Source organism: Mus pahari, chromosome 15 (genome assembly GCF_900095145.1).
Source record: "Mus pahari chromosome 15, PAHARI_EIJ_v1.1, whole genome shotgun sequence".
Taxonomy (NCBI): domain Eukaryota; kingdom Metazoa; phylum Chordata; class Mammalia; order Rodentia; family Muridae; genus Mus; species Mus pahari.
The window spans coordinates 37,232,634-37,253,583 of NC_034604.1; the positions used below are offsets into that span (position 1 = coordinate 37,232,634).

At 37.3% G+C, this 20,950-nt stretch overlaps 1 protein-coding gene across 2 annotated transcripts in view; it reads left to right on the plus strand.

Annotated features, from left to right (window-relative positions):
* Positions 1-20,950, plus strand: part of Rbm27 (RNA binding motif protein 27) — a 69,241-nt gene that overhangs the window by 36,183 nt on the left and 12,108 nt on the right. The window contains exons 9-17 of one of the 2 annotated variants that reach the window (XM_021214232.2): positions 2,216-2,380; positions 5,803-5,952; positions 8,018-8,162; positions 9,022-9,175; positions 10,192-10,488; positions 12,334-12,477; positions 14,360-14,479; positions 15,644-15,718; positions 15,834-15,998. In XM_021214232.2, coding sequence (XP_021069891.1) covers positions 2,216-2,380; positions 5,803-5,952; positions 8,018-8,162; positions 9,022-9,175; positions 10,192-10,488; positions 12,334-12,477; positions 14,360-14,479; positions 15,644-15,718; positions 15,834-15,998 — 1,415 coding nt within the window. The remainder of the gene's footprint in view (positions 1-2,215; positions 2,381-5,802; positions 5,953-8,017; positions 8,163-9,021; positions 9,176-10,191; positions 10,489-12,333; positions 12,478-14,359; positions 14,480-15,643; positions 15,719-15,833; positions 15,999-20,950) is intronic. The other variant, XM_021214233.1, reaches the window with a different exon arrangement.

Below are 20,950 nucleotides of genomic sequence, written 5' to 3' on the forward strand. Positions count from 1 at the left end.
TCCTGGAACTCACTTTGTAGACCAGGCTGGCCTCAAACTCAGAAATCCGCCTGCCTCTGCCTCCCGAGTGCTGGGATTAAAGGCGTGTGCCATCACGCCCAGCTGATCTGCTGAATTCTTGAGGACCAACTGGTGAATAGTGTGAAACTTGTACTAGTCAAGGTGAAAAAGCAAAGACATCGAAGATTGTCCTCTGACTCCACCTCAACACATACAGTGGCACTCATGCCCACATTTATACACGATTGCTCATAGGAACACATGTATGCTCACCATACATAAACACAAAACATACACAATAAAAAATATTTGGAGAGTATAATAGAGTGTTTTGGTATATATATATATATATATCTTTTTGTGTAGTTGATTTTAATGTAGTTTCCTTAGTTTTCATTTTAAATACTGTCTTTGAGACAGATAAGTTGGACTCTTAAAATTGTTCAAGTTTTCTTTTGTAAATATAATTGGTAATTGTAAACATAATTTGGTTTGTTCAAATAAAGTAAAGAACTTTATATATATTTTTAGTGTGTTGGGAAATTTGGGGCACCAAATTTACACTTCGAGCACCTATAGAACAGCTTATGACTCTGGGGTGTGTAGCACCCTTTTTTTTGGCCTCAGAGGCACCAGGCATGTACCAACTCTAGCCACCTTCTTAATGTTTGAATCACATGTTGTCTGTGGTTTTAACTGACTTTGTACAAGCTTGCCCTTTAGTCTCTAGTTACTGATTATACCAGGCAGATTTGTGCTGGATCATATATTTAAAGCCATCATACAGATAGTATTATGTTTCTTTTGGTTTTTCTCTTGAGCATTATGCTTCTTGGTTTTTTTTCTTCAATGAAAATTCTCTGTAGTAGGTCATGATTGATCTATTTTCTAATGTTTGAGGGTTATTTTAAATTGCTATTGCAATATAGTGATGGATTAAATCTTTTAAAACACATTTTGAAAGGATTGGTGTCAAATATGTAGTTACATCATCTGCTTTGCCCTGAACTTTTTCATCTTTCCTTCATGCATGTGGACAGAGAAGATGGGAGATTTTAGTCTTATTCTTCTTACTACTATGAAATCAAGTCATTACTTTGTGGCCTGTCTTATCAGTTTGTGTTAAAAATCTAAAGGGATTTTGAAATTGTAAGGCATTTGGTCACATATGAAAATCTTGCTAACTTTACTGTCTTATGTTATAGTGAATGTCTGACCTTGTTATATAAAATATTCACTAATCCTTATAGTAAATTTATGTTTTGTATGTTGTTGTTAGGGAATGGTACTAAGTAGAAACCAAAGGAAGGTTTTACTCTGTAATACTTGTTTTTTTTTTTTTTCCAAGTGTGTGATATGTGTGCATGTGCTCGTGTGTTTATGTCCATAAATGTAGTCTATTTTAAAACATGACTCCTAATATCCACAACCATTTCCTATATCCAGTATTGGTCTGTTGCATTTTCCTTCATCTTTTTTTTGTTATTGCCCTCTCTATGGTGATAACAAATTTCCACCACCTTTTAAATTTTCTTCTAGTGAGCATTTCTTATTCTTTATGAGTCTATGGGTATGATAATTTGTTTTGCATGTCTTACTGGTTTTTTTCCATGCTTTTAGATACAGGAGTATATTTTGTGCAGAGTTGACATTTCACTTGTGATTGGAGGGAGATCTGTGCATGATCTGTATAGCTCATTAAATACTAGATTCTATATGAACAATAGCTCAGGGTACCTTTCTTTAACTCAGTTGAGTCATTGCTCAGCTTTAGATAAAACTAGTGTACATTTACTTCACTTAAGATTCAAAAAAGTAGAAAGCTAGGTGTGGTATTGCATACCTGCAATCTCAGAACTTGAACCATGGAGGCAGTAGGATCAGAATTTTAATGTTAGCCTCAGCTATTCAATGACTTTGAGGCAAGCATGCACAAAACCCTCTCTCAAGGAAGAGACAGGGAGAGACAGAGGAGACAGGAGAAAGGATTCTAAAGGGCAGATTATGCAATGCTAATTTCTTTGTATCTTGATGCATCCTAACTAGTTGCATGTCTGTGCTTTCTTGAGTTAGAATCTCAATAATGTCTTTCTCTACTACTGTTCCTGTTGTTGTAATTTCTCTGTTCTTGGCTCACATCCTCAGGAAGTACACCATTGCCTCAGAGAAGCATTGACTCTCAATCCCAGCTGCCCTCCTATTCTTTCCTCTATAGGACAGCCCATGTATTCTCGTGAACATGGTGCTGCTGCATCTGAGCGACTTCAGTTGGGGACACCGCCTCCTCTGTTGGCAGCTCGTTTGGTGCCACCTCGAAACCTCATGGGATCCTCCATTGGGTATCATACCTCAGTCTCCAGCCCCACCCCTCTGGTCCCAGGTAAGCTTTGCTGCAGATGGCCATCCTCCTCACTGATCTTTATACCTTAAACTGGTCAACCTACCATATGACCTGGCACTCAAAGTTCCTATTAAAGCTCTTAGGTAGAGTTATTTTCTTTTTCTCTGTTTCTTTGGTTTGTCCCTAGTGGTTGTTGATGATTAGGTCCTCTGTGTGTGTCTGTCATCTCTGTTGTCCTGTGTGTTTACATTCAGTGCCTTGGTAACAGTCACATCTTCCTTGAGGTAGTTTCTGATAAGCTATATAGGAAGATAGTATTTACTTGAGTATTTTCTAGTTAATTACTTGTATAGTACAGAAAAACTAGGGTAAATTTTCTTTGAAATAAAGCCAAACATCTAGTTTCCTGCTGCTGGTGGATAAATACAGTTTCTTCTTTCTACTCCCTGTTGTATGGACAGATTGCTCATAATGAATGTAGGGTTGTTGAAAATTATTTCACCCTATTGACATGTGTTCTGAAGATCTGTGGTATGTTTTGTTGGTGTTTTGATAGTCTCTTTTAAAAAGATGTTTGTCTTGCTAGTCTTTTGGAATTCAGTTCATAACTAAAGGGCTCTTTAAAATAACAAACAAGGGTCATGACATCATCCAAGTTAGCCTTGAACTTGGGATCTGAGTGGTAGGTTTTTGGGTATTTGCCACCATGCCTGACCTTATTGTAGAACCTACATTTATTTGGGTTCTGTGTTCCCAGGGGTCATAGAACAAAGTCATTTGATTGTGAATTTCAAACCTTTTTGTAGCCTCAACTGTGGGAGTTTCTATTACTACTAAGCAGTAATTGAAAACTGTAAACCATACTTTGTTCATTTGATTAAAAGTTGAAGTAGGATTTATTTTGTTAACCCTCTGCCTTAGAGTTACTAGTGCTGTGATAAAACACTATGACCAAAGAATCTTGAGGAGGAAGGGGTTTATTTGGCTCATGCTTCTTCATTAAAAAAGTCAGGACAGAAGCTCAAGTAAGACAAGGATCTGGAGTAAGAGCTGATGAAGAGGTCGTGGAGGGGTACTGCTTACTGGCTTGCTCATGATGGCTTACTCAGCTTTCTTCCCTATAGAATCTAGGACCATCAGCCCATGGATGGCACCACCCATAATGGGCTCCCTCCCTATCCTCCATCAATTACTAATTAAGAAAATTTCTTATAGCTGCCTCTTATAGAGGCATTTTTCTCAGTTGAGGTTTCTTTTCAGATAACTCTAGCTTGTGTCAAGTTGACATAAAACTAGCTAGGACAGCATAACTGTGGAATCTGTGGAATTTGTTATTTTACCTATCATCTTTAAACTGTATTGCTCAGACTTTTAATATATTTAAATTTAATAAATAGAATTTCCTTTTAAGTTATACATCATTAACTCACGTTTCTCTCAGTAGTAATTCTGTCAACTGGACCTAAACAAACAAAGATTAAGGGTATAGATCATTTGCCCCAAATTATGAAGAACTGAATTTGAATCCCTAACACCTTTATAAAAGCTGGGCATAGGGACACATGCCTATCATTCTGGTGTGAGAGACTTAATTGAGAGAACTTCTGGGGTTTGCTGGCCAACCATTATAGCTGAACATTCAATGAGAAATTTTATCTCAGGAAATAAGATAGTGATGGATTGAGGAAAACACTGAGCATTGACTCTGTCTTCTGCATGTGGAAGAAAAAAGTTATAAGGAAGGATGTAGAGCAGGAACTGAAGAGATTCAGTATAAGCCAAAGAATACTCTGGTAGAATAACTGCTTAGATAGTACACCAAAATAGAAGTTTTGTTTTTTATTTTTTAAAAAATAAGGAAACCAGTTTTTAATCTTCTATACTACACCATGAGCTATTTTCAAAAGTGAAAGGAAAGAAAATAGGTACATTGTGGACAGGAAGGAACCCTTACAGCAGTGTTCGTACTGATCCCAGATGCCTCAGTTGGTTGCCCCTCAGTGGCGTTTAATTGTTTTAAACTTAAGAGTTGGTGTTTTTTGCAGGGAGAGAATATGCTCATGGAACCTGAAATTGGAAAATACAGTATTCAGGGCAAGGTTTAATCTAAGAGGGTTGGGAGTGATATGCTGCACCAAAGACTTCTGAGTTCTTATTTAGCTTATTTAGATAGGATAGACACAAAAATAATACTTTTAGAATTCTGGAAATTCCCAAGGCGGATTGTTTGTTTTAAAGAGTTATTTTATTTTATTTGAGACAGAGTCTCACTACATTGCTTTAGCTAGCTTGGGACTTACCTTGTAGATTAGACTGGCCTCAAACTCCTCAAAAATCTACTTGCCTCTACCTCCCAAGTGCTGATATTAATGGCATGTACCCCCACACCTGGCTTATTTTATTAATTTTTAATTGTGTATGTATGTCTGTGTGTGGGTTTATACATGTGAGTATGCATACCCATCCCGCCCACCCAGAGGGAGGGGGTTGGATCCTTTGGAGCTGGAGTTACAAGTGGTTGTGAACCAATTGACATGAGTGCTGAGAAACAACTTGCATCTTCTCTTAACCACTGAGCGAGCTCTCCAGCAAGTGGATCATTTGTGAGCTTATACTCTGTATCATAGCAGTGACAGCCTTTAATAAAGATGTACTCGAACCTGATCTTGTAGTTTGAACTTTATATGAATTATTAAACACATTTTCCATTAAGAACAAAAAAGAAACACATGACTTATAACTGTGAAAACCAGTGTCTTCTGCCTACCTGGCTATGGTTAGATTTGGAGTGAAGAGAATATGTGCCATTTAAGTCTATCATTTCTTTCAGAATCACTCTTAACACTAGAAAATAGTTACAGAGGGTTAGAATTTTAAAAATGTTTTTTTTTTTTTGTTGTTTTAGGAAAAAGTATAAGAATGTGATAAGAAGTACATTGGTGAATAATACGGTGGTTTTAAAATAACTATAAATATGAAAATTTAACTTATCTAGCTCTTATTTGAAATATGCTTTGGATAAGAAGCCAGCTATTTTCTTCTTCAGCTTAAAAAATTATTTATTGATTATAAAAACACCTAGAAGTTGATGAGACATAAAACTCAACAATCTTTGAATAAACTTGTTCATATTTGTAAAAATTAGTGATAAAAATATGTATGGTTACTGAAGATTGAAGTAAATGGTTAATATACAGGGGTAAACAAGACTGAGTGGATTGAGAAGTAAATATCAGTGTTTGAATTTGAATGTCTATGTTCATGACAGCAGCAATGTTTTTTACTCCTAAAGGAGTATCTAATATAACCCACAGAGAAGTGTGTATGCATTGATGTTATTATATTTTTTGAAGAATACATAATTTGAACAGCTCTTTATTTATAGTAATAAGAGAATAATAGTTTGAGCATTCCAATTTTCTAAATGTTGGGGGGGTTTGTTTGTTTGTTTTGTTTTTCAGATACATATGAACCAGATGGTTATAATCCTGAAGCACCTAGTATCACCAGTTCTGGTAGATCACAGTACAGACAGTTCTTTTCAAGAGCACAGACACAGCGTCCCAACCTGATTGGCCTCACATCTGGAGATATGGATGCAAATCCAAGAGGTGAGAATGCTTTTTTTCTGATAAATGTTATGCAGTAGTTTAATATTATAGTTAACACTTTTGTGTTTCTGATCTCTCTTGAGGAAATCAGATTACTTATACTTTTGAAAGATACTATGTAATCATCTTTAAAAGTCTTTTAAATACTTTGCTTCTAAATTTTATTTATTTACCTATCTATTTATCTAACTATCTATCTAAAGATTTATTTATTATAAGTACACTGTAGCTGTCTTCAGATGTACCAGAAGAGGGCGCCAGATACCATTACAAATGGTTGTGAGCCACCATGTGGTTGCTGGGATTTGAACTCAGGACCTTCGGAAGAGCAGTCGGGTGCTCTTAACCACTGAGCCATCTCTCCAGCCCCTAAATTTTATTTTAATAGTATAGTTAGAATATATCTATTTTAGATACAGAAAATAATAATATTTTCTTTCTTTCTTTCTTTCTTTCTTTCTTTCTTTCTTTCTTTCTTTCTTTCTTTATTTTTGGTAGGATGTCAGACCATTTTAGTTGTATGCTGGGCACAGTGTTAGAGTTCAGACACAAGGTGAAATGATTGGTCCCTTTCCCTTAAAGAACTGATCAAAGTTATATTCTGTATTTTGAGAGCTGTAGCCTCAAACCAATAATGTCTCAAGTCTAAGCACTGCAGTACTTAGCATTTTTTCAATTGACTCTTTAAGATTACAGCTATAGCTACTCAGGCCCAGTGGCAATTTTTTATCTGTGTAGAGGCAGGAGGATCAGGGATTGAAGATTATCTTTATATAGCAGATTCAAAGCCAGCCTGGGCCATGTGAGACTCTGTCTAAAAACAGAAAAGACAAGTAAAAATCAATAAGAATTACATCTATCAGAATCTATTTCAAAGCTTTAAAAAAATAAAAAAAAAAAATCAAGCCATGACAGTTGCGGTGTCTCTGACCGCCATTAAACATGCCTTTAATTCCAGCAATCGGGAGACAGACAGATCTCTGTGAGTTTGAGGCTAGCCTAGTTTACATAGTAAGTTTCAGGCCAACCAGGGTTACACAGTCAGCTTATCTCAAGTTGTCCCCCAAACCCCCCAAAAATCAAGCCAAGATAAAATACCAGCATTTACCTTTAATGTGAGTTCATTTTCCTCCTTGCAAATACATTAAAGTTTGATTCTATATAAACACATAGCTGGGCATGGTGTCTTGATACAATTCTAGTCAGTGCTCAGGAGACTGAGGCAGGGGTTCCAGGCCAGCCTGGGCTATGGAGTGACAACAATCTCAAAAAAGAAAAAAAGAAAGAAAGAAAACAAAATAATGTAATATTGCATATAAGAAAAATCATTAGCTGGGTTATAGTGGCATATACATTTAATTCCAGCACTTGGGCAGGAGAAGAAGGTAGATCTCTTAGTTCAAGGCCAGCCCGGTCTACACAGTGAGTGTAGACCAGGGCAGTCAGGGCTCCATAGAGAAACCATGCCTTCAAAAACAACAAAAAACCAAACAAACAAAAAATCAAAGAAAAAGAAAATCTTTATGTGGTGAACACTTTGTTGGACCATGACCAGAGGCAGATAATAATCCTAGTTGTACTGTTTGATCCCTTGTTGAAAACAGTATTTGCTATATATGTTTATATTGTAAAAGTAAGTAAACTTATGGTGTGTGTGTGTGTGTGTGTGTGTGTGTGTGTAAAAAGTAAATGTCTTGCTCTTCAGACAATTTTCTCCAATAACTTTCTTATATTCATTGATGGTCTGCTTGAGTTAACTGTCAAATTGAATTGCCTTTGAGGTTTTAAGCTTGCATTTTAATTTTTTGAATGTAAAGAATAAAGGCATTTGTGGCTTTTCTTGCTGATAGGAATTTCTAAGAAGGAAGTGGTAAGCTAGACACAGTTGTGCATGCCTTTAATCCCAGCAAACTGAGATTTGACAAACTGAGGCCAGTGATCTGCCTTTAAACAAAACAAAAATAAAAAATGGTAGTAGGTGAATGTTGTCCATAGGACCTTTAATAGCTTTAGAGTAAATATTCCAATCCCAAAATTCATTAATGGGAATTTTTGTTTCCAACAGCTGCTAATATTGTCATCCAGACTGAACCACCAGTTCCTGTTTCAATTAATAGCAACATCACCAGAGTAGTCCTGGAACCAGAGAGCCGAAAGAGAGCTATTAGTGGTTTGGAGGGGCCACTTACAAAGAAGCCTTGGCTGGGAAAGTAAGATGGTTTTGTTTATTAGAAATATGTAATTGATACTTGCGTTGTTTCTCTTGTGTTAATAAAGTTTTTGCTAGGTGTGGTGGTGTGTACCTTTAATTCCAATGCTCTGTGAGTTCGAAGCCAGCCTGGTCTCCAAAGCAAGGACAGCTAGAGCTCTTACAGAGAAAACCTGTCTAGCAAAACAAGCAAACAAATCATTAGTTAGTGATTTCTCAAAGTATGTTTCTTAGAGTTAGGGTTCCAAGAGGCATCTTTAGAATATCTTAGAAATTAAGCAACCGGCAGTAGTGGCGCATGCCTTTAATCCCAGCGCTTGGGAGTCAGAGGCAGGTGGATTTCTGAGTTCGAGGCCAGCCTGGTCTACAGAGTGAGTTCCAGGACAGCCAGGGCTACACAGAGAAACCCTGTCTCGAAAAACCTAAAAATCAAAACAAAACAAAACAAAAAAAAGAAATTAAAAAGCTAACAGGATATCCATGATAAGATATGTGCAAAAAACATCATTGACCAGAAGTGAACTAGAAGTGATCAGAAAGAAAGCATTGGTACCTTTGCAGAAGTTGAAAAAAACATGCTTAAAAATGAAAAATATATAGTTAAAACTGTTACTCAATTTGTTTTAAAGGTAACCTGGCACCTGTGTGGCTCTAACATATTTTTAGTATCAGTTGGACCGCTTCTCTTTGAAATACTTCATTCTGTTTTCCTCTCCCTCTATTTTATTGTAATGAGGGTTAAATTAAAGTTCTGTAATTTTTGAAGAGTGCCTAAACTTTACCTTCCTTGCTGACAATAGCATCTCTTGGCTAGCCATAGGATGGGAGAGTTAACCAAGATTCATCAATGTTTGTTTCAGACAAGGGAACAACAATCAAAGTAAACCAGGCTTCCTGAGGAAGAATCAGTATACAAACACCAAACTAGAGGTGAAAAAAATCCCCCAGGAATTGAACAACATCACCAAGCTCAATGAACACTTCAGCAAATTTGGAACCATAGTTAATATCCAGGTAATTTAATTCAGTCAGTGTCAGAGTGCATGTGTGCTGTGAGTTTTGGAAAGTATCCTTAGCAGTTCCCCTTGATTAGAGGAAGTGGTTAGAGGACTTTGCAGAGAGTTGTAAACTCTGTTATATATTTGAATGTGCATATGTGTATCATGGAATTATTTAGTTTGTTCTTGAGAATTCATTTGATTCTTTTCTGTAATCGTTTTTTCTAAAAACACCAGGCTAGCTCTTGTGATTTTTGTTGTTGTCGTTCATAGGTCTTTGAACAAATGACCCCTTCCTTCGTATGTTAATGTTGTCTAAGAAACTGAGCTTCTTGGTATATTATTCAACATCAAATCAATTTTAGTGATAATATAATCTTTTGATGTCTACTTGTTAGAAGTTTGAAATTATGAATGTGTAGTAGAAGTGAGGATTTACTTGATTGTACTTACATGGTAGTTTGAATTCATGTCCTTTTCTCGTAAATGTTTTCTGCCATTATTCTTTATGGCATTTAGAATAAAGAACTGGATGACTTGCTATGCATACGTAGAACAGTTTTCTCAGGCACTCATATTGAATATCATAGGCTGAATAAACAGTAGGAATTTATTCTATTTATTCTATTGTAAAAGAGACGGTTTGGCAATTAAGAGCTGAACTGCTTTTCCAGAGGACTTGAGTTAGGGTCCTAGCATCCACATTGGGTAGGCCGCAACTGCCTGTAACTCCAACTCCCAAGGGATCTAATGCCTCTTGGTAAGTTGCTTCAGAGGGACACCTTCTTAGCTTGGAGACACCTGGCTTTTCACTGTCTTCATATGGTAGAGAGGGTGAAAGAGGGGTGTGTGGAGACCCCTTCATCTTCTCATAAGGCCATCTTACCTAAAAATGTTAAAGGCACAATTTTAGTACCCCATGTGACCTGAATTTTTCCCTAATCTCCATTGAGGGCTAGAATTTCAACAAACAAATTTGGAGGCCCATAATTTAGTTCATAGTTTAAGTTGTTGCCATTATTTTCTTTAAAGGTTGCTTTTAAGGGAGATCCAGAAGCAGCACTCATCCAATACCTTACCAATGAAGAGGCCAGGAAAGCCATTTCTAGCACAGAAGCAGTTTTGAACAATCGGTTCATTCGAGTCCTGTGGCATAGAGAGAACAATGAGCAACCAGCACTCCAGTCGTCAGCACAGATTCTCCTGCAGCAGCAACACACCCTGAGTCACCTTTCACAGCAACACCATAGCCTACCACAGCATCTTCATCCGCAGCAAGTGATGGTAACCCAGTCTTCCCCCTCATCGGTCCATGGAGGTATCCAAAAGGTAATCATGTTTACTAACTAAAACTCTAGTCTCATTTCTCAGCCAGGATTTTCCAACTTACAGCTTTGACACCTTCCACATTAGGGTTGTTTATTGTTTGATGTATAAACCAGTATCATCTGGTCTCCTGAGACCTGATTATTAAAGAAGTACAGATTCTTAGACCTTACCCATTTTTAATTTAATTAACTAAGTAATTATTTGGTGTGAGTATGAGTAGATGGGTGCTCTGGGTGGGTATAAACTAAAACTTGACATTGTGTGTCTTTGTGATCCTCTGCACTGTATTTACTGAGGCAGGGACTCACTGAATCCTGAGCTTGCCAATTCTGCCAATCGAGCTAGCCAGCTTATCTTAAGGATCCTCTGTTTCTTCTTCCTAGGTACTTGGATTATAGGTGGCTTCCCTGCTTATGTGTGTGGCTTTTATGTAGCTGTGGGGACCAAAACCCAGGTTATCAAACTTAGCTTTTTACCCACCCCCCTCATCTTCTGAATCAATTTTTGTGGGAAAGGCCCAGGAATCTGCTTCAAAAAGCTTTGCAGTGTCCTCAAGCTGAGAGAGCTGGTCTACAACAGGGTGATTTACCTAGGTCTAACCTGTTTAGCTTCACCCATAAGGCAGTTTCTAGATAATGAGTTTTCAAAATCTGAGTGTTTAAGAAGTAAATGCAGCAAAGCACATGCACTGTCTACCTCTAAATTCTGAATCTTGAGCTACTTTGCTTTATGTTAGAATTAGTCACCTTCATATATGCCCACTTGTCCTGCCATTTCCCATGCAGACAATTTTACTCCTTTAAAAACTGAAATGGAACCTCCAAGGAATTAAGATTCTGTTTTATGTTTTTGAGAGAAATCTTCAGTTTATAGCTTAAGGTTGGCCTTAATAGGATCATCTCTCCTTGCCTCAGAAACACTGCATGTACAGTTGCTTTATCATGTCTGGATAAGAATGAGGGTTGTGATTTTTGTATAGTTTTTTTTGTCCTTGGTGCCTAAAACAATAAATAATGCCGGGTATAGACATATTTCTTAGAACATTCAATGAAAAAGTAAATGAAGGAAAGAGTAAGCCACGGTGCATTAAAGCTACCCAGATATTGACAACAATTTCCATCTAGAGGTTACCATCTTTAGGGTAAATATGATCTGATGGAAAAATAAAAACAAGCAAGCAGAGCACTGAGGCAGAAATGGGTTTGAGGCCAGCTTGTGCTAATGCAGGTTCCTGTCTCAGAACACTGAAAAATATATACACACATCTCATATCAAGTCTGTTAATCATCCCTGTTCATTAATATCTAAGTCATACATCTTTGTTTGTGTTCTGTTTCATATTTGGACCTAAATGTGAATACTTGTCCTAGATGTTGGATAAATGATGAAAGAATGTAGCCTAAGATTGTCTTTCCATTTCACTGCTGTGTATACTAAGCTAAAAAAAACAGTGTTTTATACTAAAAAACATTGTATACTAAAGAGAACATTTTTAAAAGTTATTAAATTTTGTGTGTGTGTGTGTGTGTGTGTGTGTGTGTGTGTATTTTACTGTGAAACATGTATTTTGGCAGCTAAGGATTGAACCAGGGACTTGTGCACACTTAGCACAGGCTATACTGCTGAGCTCCTCCCAGCTGTGTTATGACATATATTTATTAGACATCCAATACGGATAATACAACCATCTGTATATTCATAGTGCCTTAAAAAAATACAATTTTACTTAATAATAAAGTAATTTAAGTACTTCCTCATTTCAACTTTAACCTCTATCTAAAATTTGTATCATTCTTGTGTTTTTTTAAAACTTATATCACATAGATATTTATTTTGTATTTGTAGATGATGGGCAAACCACAGACCTCTGGTGCCTACGTTCTTAACAAAGTTCCTGTTAAACACCGTCTTGGACATGCAAGTACTAACCAGAGTGACACGTCTCACTTGCTAAATCAGACTGGCAGTGCTTCTGGGGAGGATTGTCAGGTATGCCTTCTGTGATGTCTGTGTTTACTTAAGCCACTAAATATGGCACAAAAATTCATTATCATTAAGATTTGTAATCTCTTTCTCAACAGTGCAATCATGATATTTGCCTTAAGTATACTTCTGTAATTTCTATAATTCAGTTAGATATTAACTGTTTAATTTTCTTTTATTTAGAGCTATCTAAGAATCAGAGAATTTTAGCTTTTAGCTGTATATTAATAGGTAGATGTCCTTATTAGTCTGTACCCTCCTGCCCTGGTTTTTTGAAATGAGGTCTGACTACATAGCCCAGACCTGCTTCTGCTCATGATCTTGCTGCTTCTGCCTCATTAGTGCTATTATAAAAGACATGTACCACCACATCTGGCTCTTATTTTCCCATTTAGGTATAATTAAGAACCTAGTAAGACTAGGGAGATGGATTTTTTTTTTTTTTTTTTGGTTTTTCGAGACAGGGTTTCTCTCTAGTCCTGGCTGTCCTGGAACTCACTCTGTAGACCAGGCTGGCCTCGAACTCAGAAATCCACCTGCCTCTGCCTCCCGAGTGCTGGGATTAAAGGCATGCGCCACCACGCCCGGCTCAGGAGATGAATCTTAAAGGTTACCTGAGTTTGGTTCCCAGCACCTACACCTGGCAGCTAAGAGTTGCCTATAATATAACCTCAACTCCCAGTGACCTGATACCCTCTTTTGGCCTCTGTGGGCAGTGAATGCATGCTCATTCACAGACATAAATGCATTCATAGATAATTGAAAATAAGTAATTAAAATTAAAAATAAAATCTTAGTAAGTCAGTGAAAGTAATTCTGCCATAAAGCCAAGTGCTGAAATGTCTCTTGCTTTTAGGAATATTATCTATGCAACATGTGTAGTTACCATTACAAAGAGCTAGAGGAACTTGGAAAAAGAAAAGTGATAAAAAAAGTGATAAGGGATAGTCCAAAAAATACTATAAGGTCTCTGTAACTAAGACATTTTAATGGTGGCACACGATTTAACAGATCAGTGAAACAGAACAGAAAGTAGAGTAGACTTCACTATAAAAGGAATTTATTTTATCAACTAACTAGTATCAGATGAAAAATAATTTTTTTGTTATTAGTATAAGTGGGTAGCCATATGAAAAAGATAAAATTACAATTTTTTTAAAAAAATTACATCATAAACCAGGATAAATTCCAAGTGGACTTGAGACTTAAATGCTGGTGGAAACGCTAAGTGATTCAATTCTCATGAAATGAAATTTGGCAATGTTTGGTAATAAACAAAGTTACATGCAGTTATACAGTTTTTCTAAGAATTTGCAACAGAGATATTCTGTCCAAAATGTAAACTACATATTTATAAGTTACAACTAATAGTAAGCCCTTTGTAATTTTGAAAATCCCCAAATGCCCGTCAGGAACTGATATCTTAAAGTGTAGTATATCTATCTATACAGTAAAATGTATTTAACTTTACAAAGGAAAGGTAGTTTTTTATGTGTACCATAAAGTGGTTTTTAGTTCATAGTAAAATGAGCAAAATGATCCAGCATGTGCCAGGCCCTGGGCTTACATCTCTAGCATCATCCTATCCACCTGAAGAAGAAGGAAAACTGTCTGCTTTTCCTTGAATAAAAGAAAAAAAATTAGATGGGTTTGGTAGTACACACCTTTAGTACCAGTACTGTGGAGGCAGAGGCAGGTGGATCTCTCCGAGTTCAAGAACAGCTGATCTACAAATTGAGTTCCAGGACAACCAGGATTACACAGAAAGAAACCCTGTCTCTAGTAGAAGCAGCTATTCATTTTAAATATTTTTAAGATTTAATTTAATCATACTTATGCATTTATTGTTTTTGTTTTTTGGTTTTGTTTTGTTTTGTAATTTTTTTAGGTATTTTCTACTCCAGGCCATCCAAAAACAATTTACAGCTCTTCAAACTTAAAGGCACCTTCAAAACTTTGTTCAGGATCTAAATCTCATGATGTTCAAGAAGTTCTTAAGAAGAAACAGGTAACAGTTTTCATTCTTCTGCCTGTTAAGTTCTTCAGCACCGATGCTGACACCTTTACATTCCCAACAGGCTATGCAGTCTCTTCTATTTAATACACTTAAAAATGATGAACAACTCCAAAAAAATGCTTCACAGTTACCTTCAGTGCCACATTAAGTACATTTAATAGATAGGTTTTGGTTCTGAGTATTAAGCTAAGGGCCTTGAGTACACTAAACACATAATCGCTGAACTATAACCATGAATGTTTTTTATATTTCTTTTAGGGTAGGGTTAGGTTTGAGACAGTGTTTCTCTGTGTCAGGCTTGCCTCTGGGATTAAAGGCGTACACCACCACGTTTTTTTGTTTTTTTGTTTATTTTTTTAATTCAAGGAAGAAAAGCAGACAATTTTATTTTCTTCTTTGTGTGGGTGGGATGATGATACTAGGAATGGAGCCCCAGGGTCTGGCACATGCTGGATAAGTATTTTACCACTGAGCCACACCCCCAGCACAGAGTATTTTCAAATTTCTTTTTTAAAGTCAGATAAACTTTCACATAAGTGTAACATGTTTATGAGTCATTATAAATCATTTAGGATTTAAGCTGTTTACATAGGGATTTTTCAGTAAAAACACATATTTATATATACTGTCTCCATAGGGAGATTTAATTCCCAGGAGGGTAGAAGAAACAAAATGTTGCAGGCAAAAATTTTTGAATCCTGATCATTCCTAATATGAAGTGTATCTCCTATTTTAAAACTTAAAGCTTCAGGGATAAGGGTTTGGCCTATCATACTGGAAGTCAAAACAGTTTGCTTTTCTTTAAAGATGCAAAGAATAGCTATAAATCACACAATTTATTGGAATTGTTGGGAAAATATATTCAAAGGTTTCAGTTTTGATTTTAGGAGTTTTGTTTTATTTTTAGACAGGTTCTTCTTGTATAGCCCTGGCTGACCTCCAATTCACCTCCAATTCATGATCTTTTTGCTTCAGTCATTTGAGTCCTGGGCTTATAGACATGTTCTAGCCACACCATATATTCCAGCTGCCATTTTCATCTGTTTTGATTTAGGGAGGAAAGTCCAATTTAGAGAGGAAGAAATGAGTTGGGAATGTATTATTAGATTTTTTATTTTTTAATCCATTACTGGCTTCTTTGTTTACCTTATCCAGGAAGCAATGAAGTTACAGCAAGACATGAGGAAAAAGAAACAAGAAATGTTGGAAAAGCAGATAGAATGCCAGAAGGTACTCAAGGAATCCTTTGCATGCTGGAATGGTCTATAAAACTGATTTACAAAGTTAAAACTGTAAGGCTTAAATTTGCCAAATATAGGCTTAGTTTTTCCTGGTTATTTTGTAGATGCTGATTTCTAAACTAGAAAAGAACAAAAACATGAAACCAGAAGAAAGAGCAAATATAATGAAGACCTTGAAAGAACTAGGAGAGAAGATCTCACAATTGAAAGATGAATTAAAAACATCCTCTACAGTCTCCACACCATCCAAAGTAAAGACAAAAACAGAGGTATCTGATTGCATTTCTCCCCTAGCATCCTTACAGAACATCTATAATGTGCTTAGCACTTTGAGAGTACAGTGCAACCCATAGGCAGCCATTATGGTAGCTGGTAAATGAGGAGTGAGATCAACAAGCAGTTAGGCAGTGTGTTTTTACTGATGTGAGGTAAGCTCTTTGAGAAAAGTTTAAAATTCTACATGGACAAATGTGTTGGGGTAGAACCCAGGGCTACACGTATTTTTAAACAGTTGTAGTACCAGTGAGTATACACAAGCCCTAATGATCTGTTGGTTTTGGCTTTTACATTTTTTAAGGCCTAAAAGTTTATTTAGTTTTCAGGGGAGATGTGGTGGGGTTTTTTTGTTTGTTTGTTTTTGTTTTTTTTTTTCCCGTCTGGGGGAAGTATCTTTGTTTATCTGTGTGGTTTGTTTGAAACAGTCTCATTCTAAAGCCTAGGCTGGTGTTGAATTTGTTATTCTCCTGCCTCAGGCTGAGTATTAAGTATGGTCATTACAGACATGTGCTACTGTAATGTGGGATAATTTTAAAAAAAGTTTTTTGAGATAGAGTCTCATGTATCTAGGCTGGTCTCAAACTCATTATATTACCAAGGCTAGCCTTGTACTTTCGCTCCTTCTACTTCCACCTCCAGAGTACTGATACCATTAGCACGTGTCATCACACTCAGTTTATTCAGTGCTGGGAACTGAATAAGAAGGGCCTTGTATATGCCTAGCAAGCTCACTCTGAGCTACACCCCTAGCACACATAACATTATTTAAATTAAATTTTTACTTGTCTGTGTTGAAAGAGAAATTAATAAGATGTAAAAAGGAAAGAAATATTTCCTATTTCAGTTATGCTATGATCCCTTACTAATCAAACACATTGATTTTTGACAAGAGTATAGATGTAACATGGTTTTGTTTTGTTTTCTTTTGTTCTGTTTTGTTTTGGTTTTTGGTTTTTCGAAACAGGGTTTCTCTATGTAGCTTTGGCTGTCCTGGAGCTTACTCTGTAGACCAGCCGGCCTTGAACTCAGAAATCTGCCTGCCTCTGCCTCCCAAGTGCTGGGATTAAAGGCGTGTGCCACCACTACCCAGCTAGATGTAACATGTTAAATAAAAGAATAATTAAGAAATTCTTGATCCAGCTATACCTAATTTTATTGGTTTGTCCATTTTTTTTTTTTACCCCAGGAGAGCATTTTTGTATAAGATTTCATTGTATCATAGATCTGTATTGGGATTCTTTTTTTTTTTTTATTTTAGGTTACTTTCAGCCCTTGAAGAAATGGGAGTAAACTTATTACATATATATTTATATATAAACATATATAGTATATTTGAAATTATTCTTCTATTATTAATTTAAGAATAAATTATTGGGCAGCTAAGATGACTCGGTGTGGTATGCTGATAGCCTAAGAATCTAAGTTCTTGGGGAATTGAGTCCATTGATATTAAGAGATATTAAGGAAAAGTAATTTTTGCTTCCTGTTATTTTTGTTGTTAGAGTTGGGATTCTGTTCTTGTGGCTGTCTTTGTTTAGGTTTGTTGAAGGATTACTTTCTTGCTTTTTCTAGGGTGTAGTTTCCGTCCTTTTATTGGTGTTTTCCCGTTATTATCCTTTGAAGGGCTGGATTTGTGGAAAGATATTGTGTGAATTTGGTTTTGTCATGGAATACTTTGGTTTCTCCACCTATGGTAATTGAGAGTTTAGCTGGATATAGTAGCCTGGGCTGCCATTTGTGTTCTCTTAGGTTCTGTATAACATCTGTCCAGGATCTTCTGGCTTTCATAGTCTCTGGTGAGAAGTCTGGAGTAATTCTAATAGGCCTGCCTTTATATGTTACTTGACCATTTTCCCTTACTGCTTTTAATATTCTATCTTTATTTAGTGCGTTTGTTGTTCTGATTATTATGTGTCAGGAGGGATTTCTTTTCTGGTCCAGTCTATTTGGAGTTCTGTAAGCTTCTTGTATGTTCATGGGCATCTCTTTCTTTAGGTTAGGGACGTTTTCTTCTATAATTTTGTTGAAGATATTTACTGGCCCTTTTAAGTTGAAACTCTTCATTCTCATCTATACCTATTATTCTTAGGTTTGGTCTCCTTATTGTGTCCTGGATTTCCAGGATGTTTTGAGTTAGGATCTTTTTGCATTTTCCATTTTCTTTGATTGATCAGATAGGGGACTAATATTCAATATATATAAAGAACTCAAGAAGATGGACCCCAGAAAATCAAATAACCCTATTAAAAAATGGGGTACAGAGCTAAACAAAGAATTCTCGACTGAGGAACACCGAATGGCTGAGAAGCACCTGAAAAAATGTTCAACATCCTTAGTCATCAGGGAAATGCAAATCAAAACAACCCTGAAATTCTACCTCACACCAGCCAGAATGGCTAAGGTCAAAAATTCAGGTGACAGCAGATGCTAGCAAGGATGTGGAGAAAGAGGGGCACTCCTCCATTGTAGGTGGGATTGCAAGCTGGTACTACTACTCTGGAAATCAGTCTGGTGGTTCTTCAGAAAATTGGATGCAGTACTACCAGAAGATCCAGCAATACCTCTCCTGGGCATATATCCAGAAGATGTTCCAACTTATAATAAGGACACATACTTCACTATGTCCATAGCAGCCTTATTTGTAATAGCCAGAAGCTGGAAAGAACCCAAATGTCCCTCAATAGAGGAATAGATACAGAAAATGTGGTACATTTACACAGTGGAGTACTACTCAGCAATTAAAAATTAATTTATGAAATTCTTAAGTAAATGGATGTATCTGGAGGATATCATCCTGAGTGAGGTAACCCAATCACAAAAGAACACACATGATATATACTCACTGATAAGTGGATATTAGCCCAGGAACTTAGAATACTCAATATACAATTAGACCAAAGTGTGGATACTTCGTTTCTTCTTAGAACGGGGAACAAAATATCCATGGAATGAGTTACAGAGACCAAGTTCGGAGTTGAGATGTAAGGAAGGACCATCCAGAGACTGCCCCACCCAGGGATCCACCCCATATATAACCACCAAACCTAGACACTATTGCATATGCCAGAAAGATTTTGCTGACAGGACCCTGATACAGATATCTCTTGTGAGGCTATGCCAGTACCTGACAAATACAGAAGTGGATGCTCACAGTCATCTATTGGATGGAACACAGGACCCCTAATGAAGGAGCTAGAGAAAGTACCCAAGGAGCTAAAGAGGCCTGCAACCTTATAGGTGGAACAACAATATGAACTAACCAGTACCCCCAGAGCTGTGTCTCTAGTTGCATATGTAGCAGAGGATGGCCTAGTCGGCCATCAATGGGAGGAGAGGCCCTTGGTCTTGGGAAGATCATATGCCTCAGTACAGGGGAATGCCAGGGCCAGGAAGCGGGAGTGGGTGGGTTGGGGAGCAGGGTGGGGGGAGGGTATAGGGGGCTTTGAGGATAGCATTTGAAATGTAAATGAAGAAAATATCTAAAGGAAAAAAAAAGATTCTAAGTTCTTCTCACAGGAGAACCCACATGGTGTTAGGAGAGGAATGATTCCCATTGGTTGTCCTCTGAGCACCACAAATGGACAGTGTCACATGTACATGCTAAATACATACCTGGGTCTGTTTGTTTGAAAAACTAAATCTTCAGTGGGACTTCTTGAAAGCTGGATGTAGAGAAGCACTTGTACTTCCAGTGCTGAGCAGAAGCAGGAAAAGGAGACTCTCACAACCAGTCCCAGCTATGCAGTGAGCTCCAGGCCAGTATGTTATAGCCAGGGAGGGTATAACACATTTCTGTAAGGGGAAAAAGAAGGCTTTGAAAGGTATGGGTCCAGGCGCTGGAAAGATGGCTCAATGTTAAGAGCAGATGCTACTTTTGAGGAAGACCCACGTTTTGTACCTACCTGACAGCTCACCACCATCTGTAATTTCAGATACACACGGAATCCTATGCCCTCTTCTTACCTCTCTGAGCACCAGGCACATACATCTAGGCATACAAAACACAAATAAAACTAAACAGAAAAATCTTCTAAAATTCAATTCAGATATATAAATGGTGTTTCCTTTAGTTCTAGCAGGTACATAATGGAGGGTTTTTGGAATTCTTTCTCCCTCTCTGCCTCCCTTTCTTCTGTCTTTTCTTCCTTCCTTCTGTCCTTTCCTTCTGTTCCCTCCCCCAAACACTCAAAGAGGGTCTTTGGTTATTACTCAACAAACTTGTAGGCTTTAGTGATCCTTTCAACTCAGCCTTTATTTATTTTAAATGGGACTATAGGCTTGTGTCACCATACCCAGCCAAATGTGCCTTTTGCAAATTTCAGGGGTGGAGGGGGCTACAGAAAGCTCGGTGGTTAGGAATGAGTACTGTTCTAGAGGACCCAAGCTCTCTTCCCAGCACCTACATCAGGTGGCTCCCAGCTGCCTCTTCAACAGGATCAACACCATCTTCTGACCTTCTTAAAGACTATGCAACCCCTACACAGATGTGCATACATACACACAATGAAAATAAAGAGCACGAGAGGGAACAGAAGTCTTCCATAGCTGCTTCAAACCGGTTATTTGTCTCATATAAAAAGAGAGTGGCCAGCCGGGCCTGGTGGCGCAGGCCTTTAATCCCAGCATTCGGGAGGCAGAGGCAGGTGGATTTCTGAGTTCGAGGCCAGCCTGGTCTACCAAGTGAGTTCCAGGACAGCCAGAGAAACCCTGTCTCGAAAAACCAAAAAAAAAAACAAAAACAAAAACAAAAACAAAAAAAACACTACCACAGAATTGACTCAGATTGCTGCAAGTTGAAAGGAAAAACACAGCTAACTCAAACTCTATCCTTGAACCCTGCACAAAGCTGTTCAAAAGATTTTAACTAAAGGAAACAAAGTGAATAGCAGGCTGGTTTTAAGAGACATTTAAGACATAAATTAGAAAGCCAGATGCTACCCCAAAG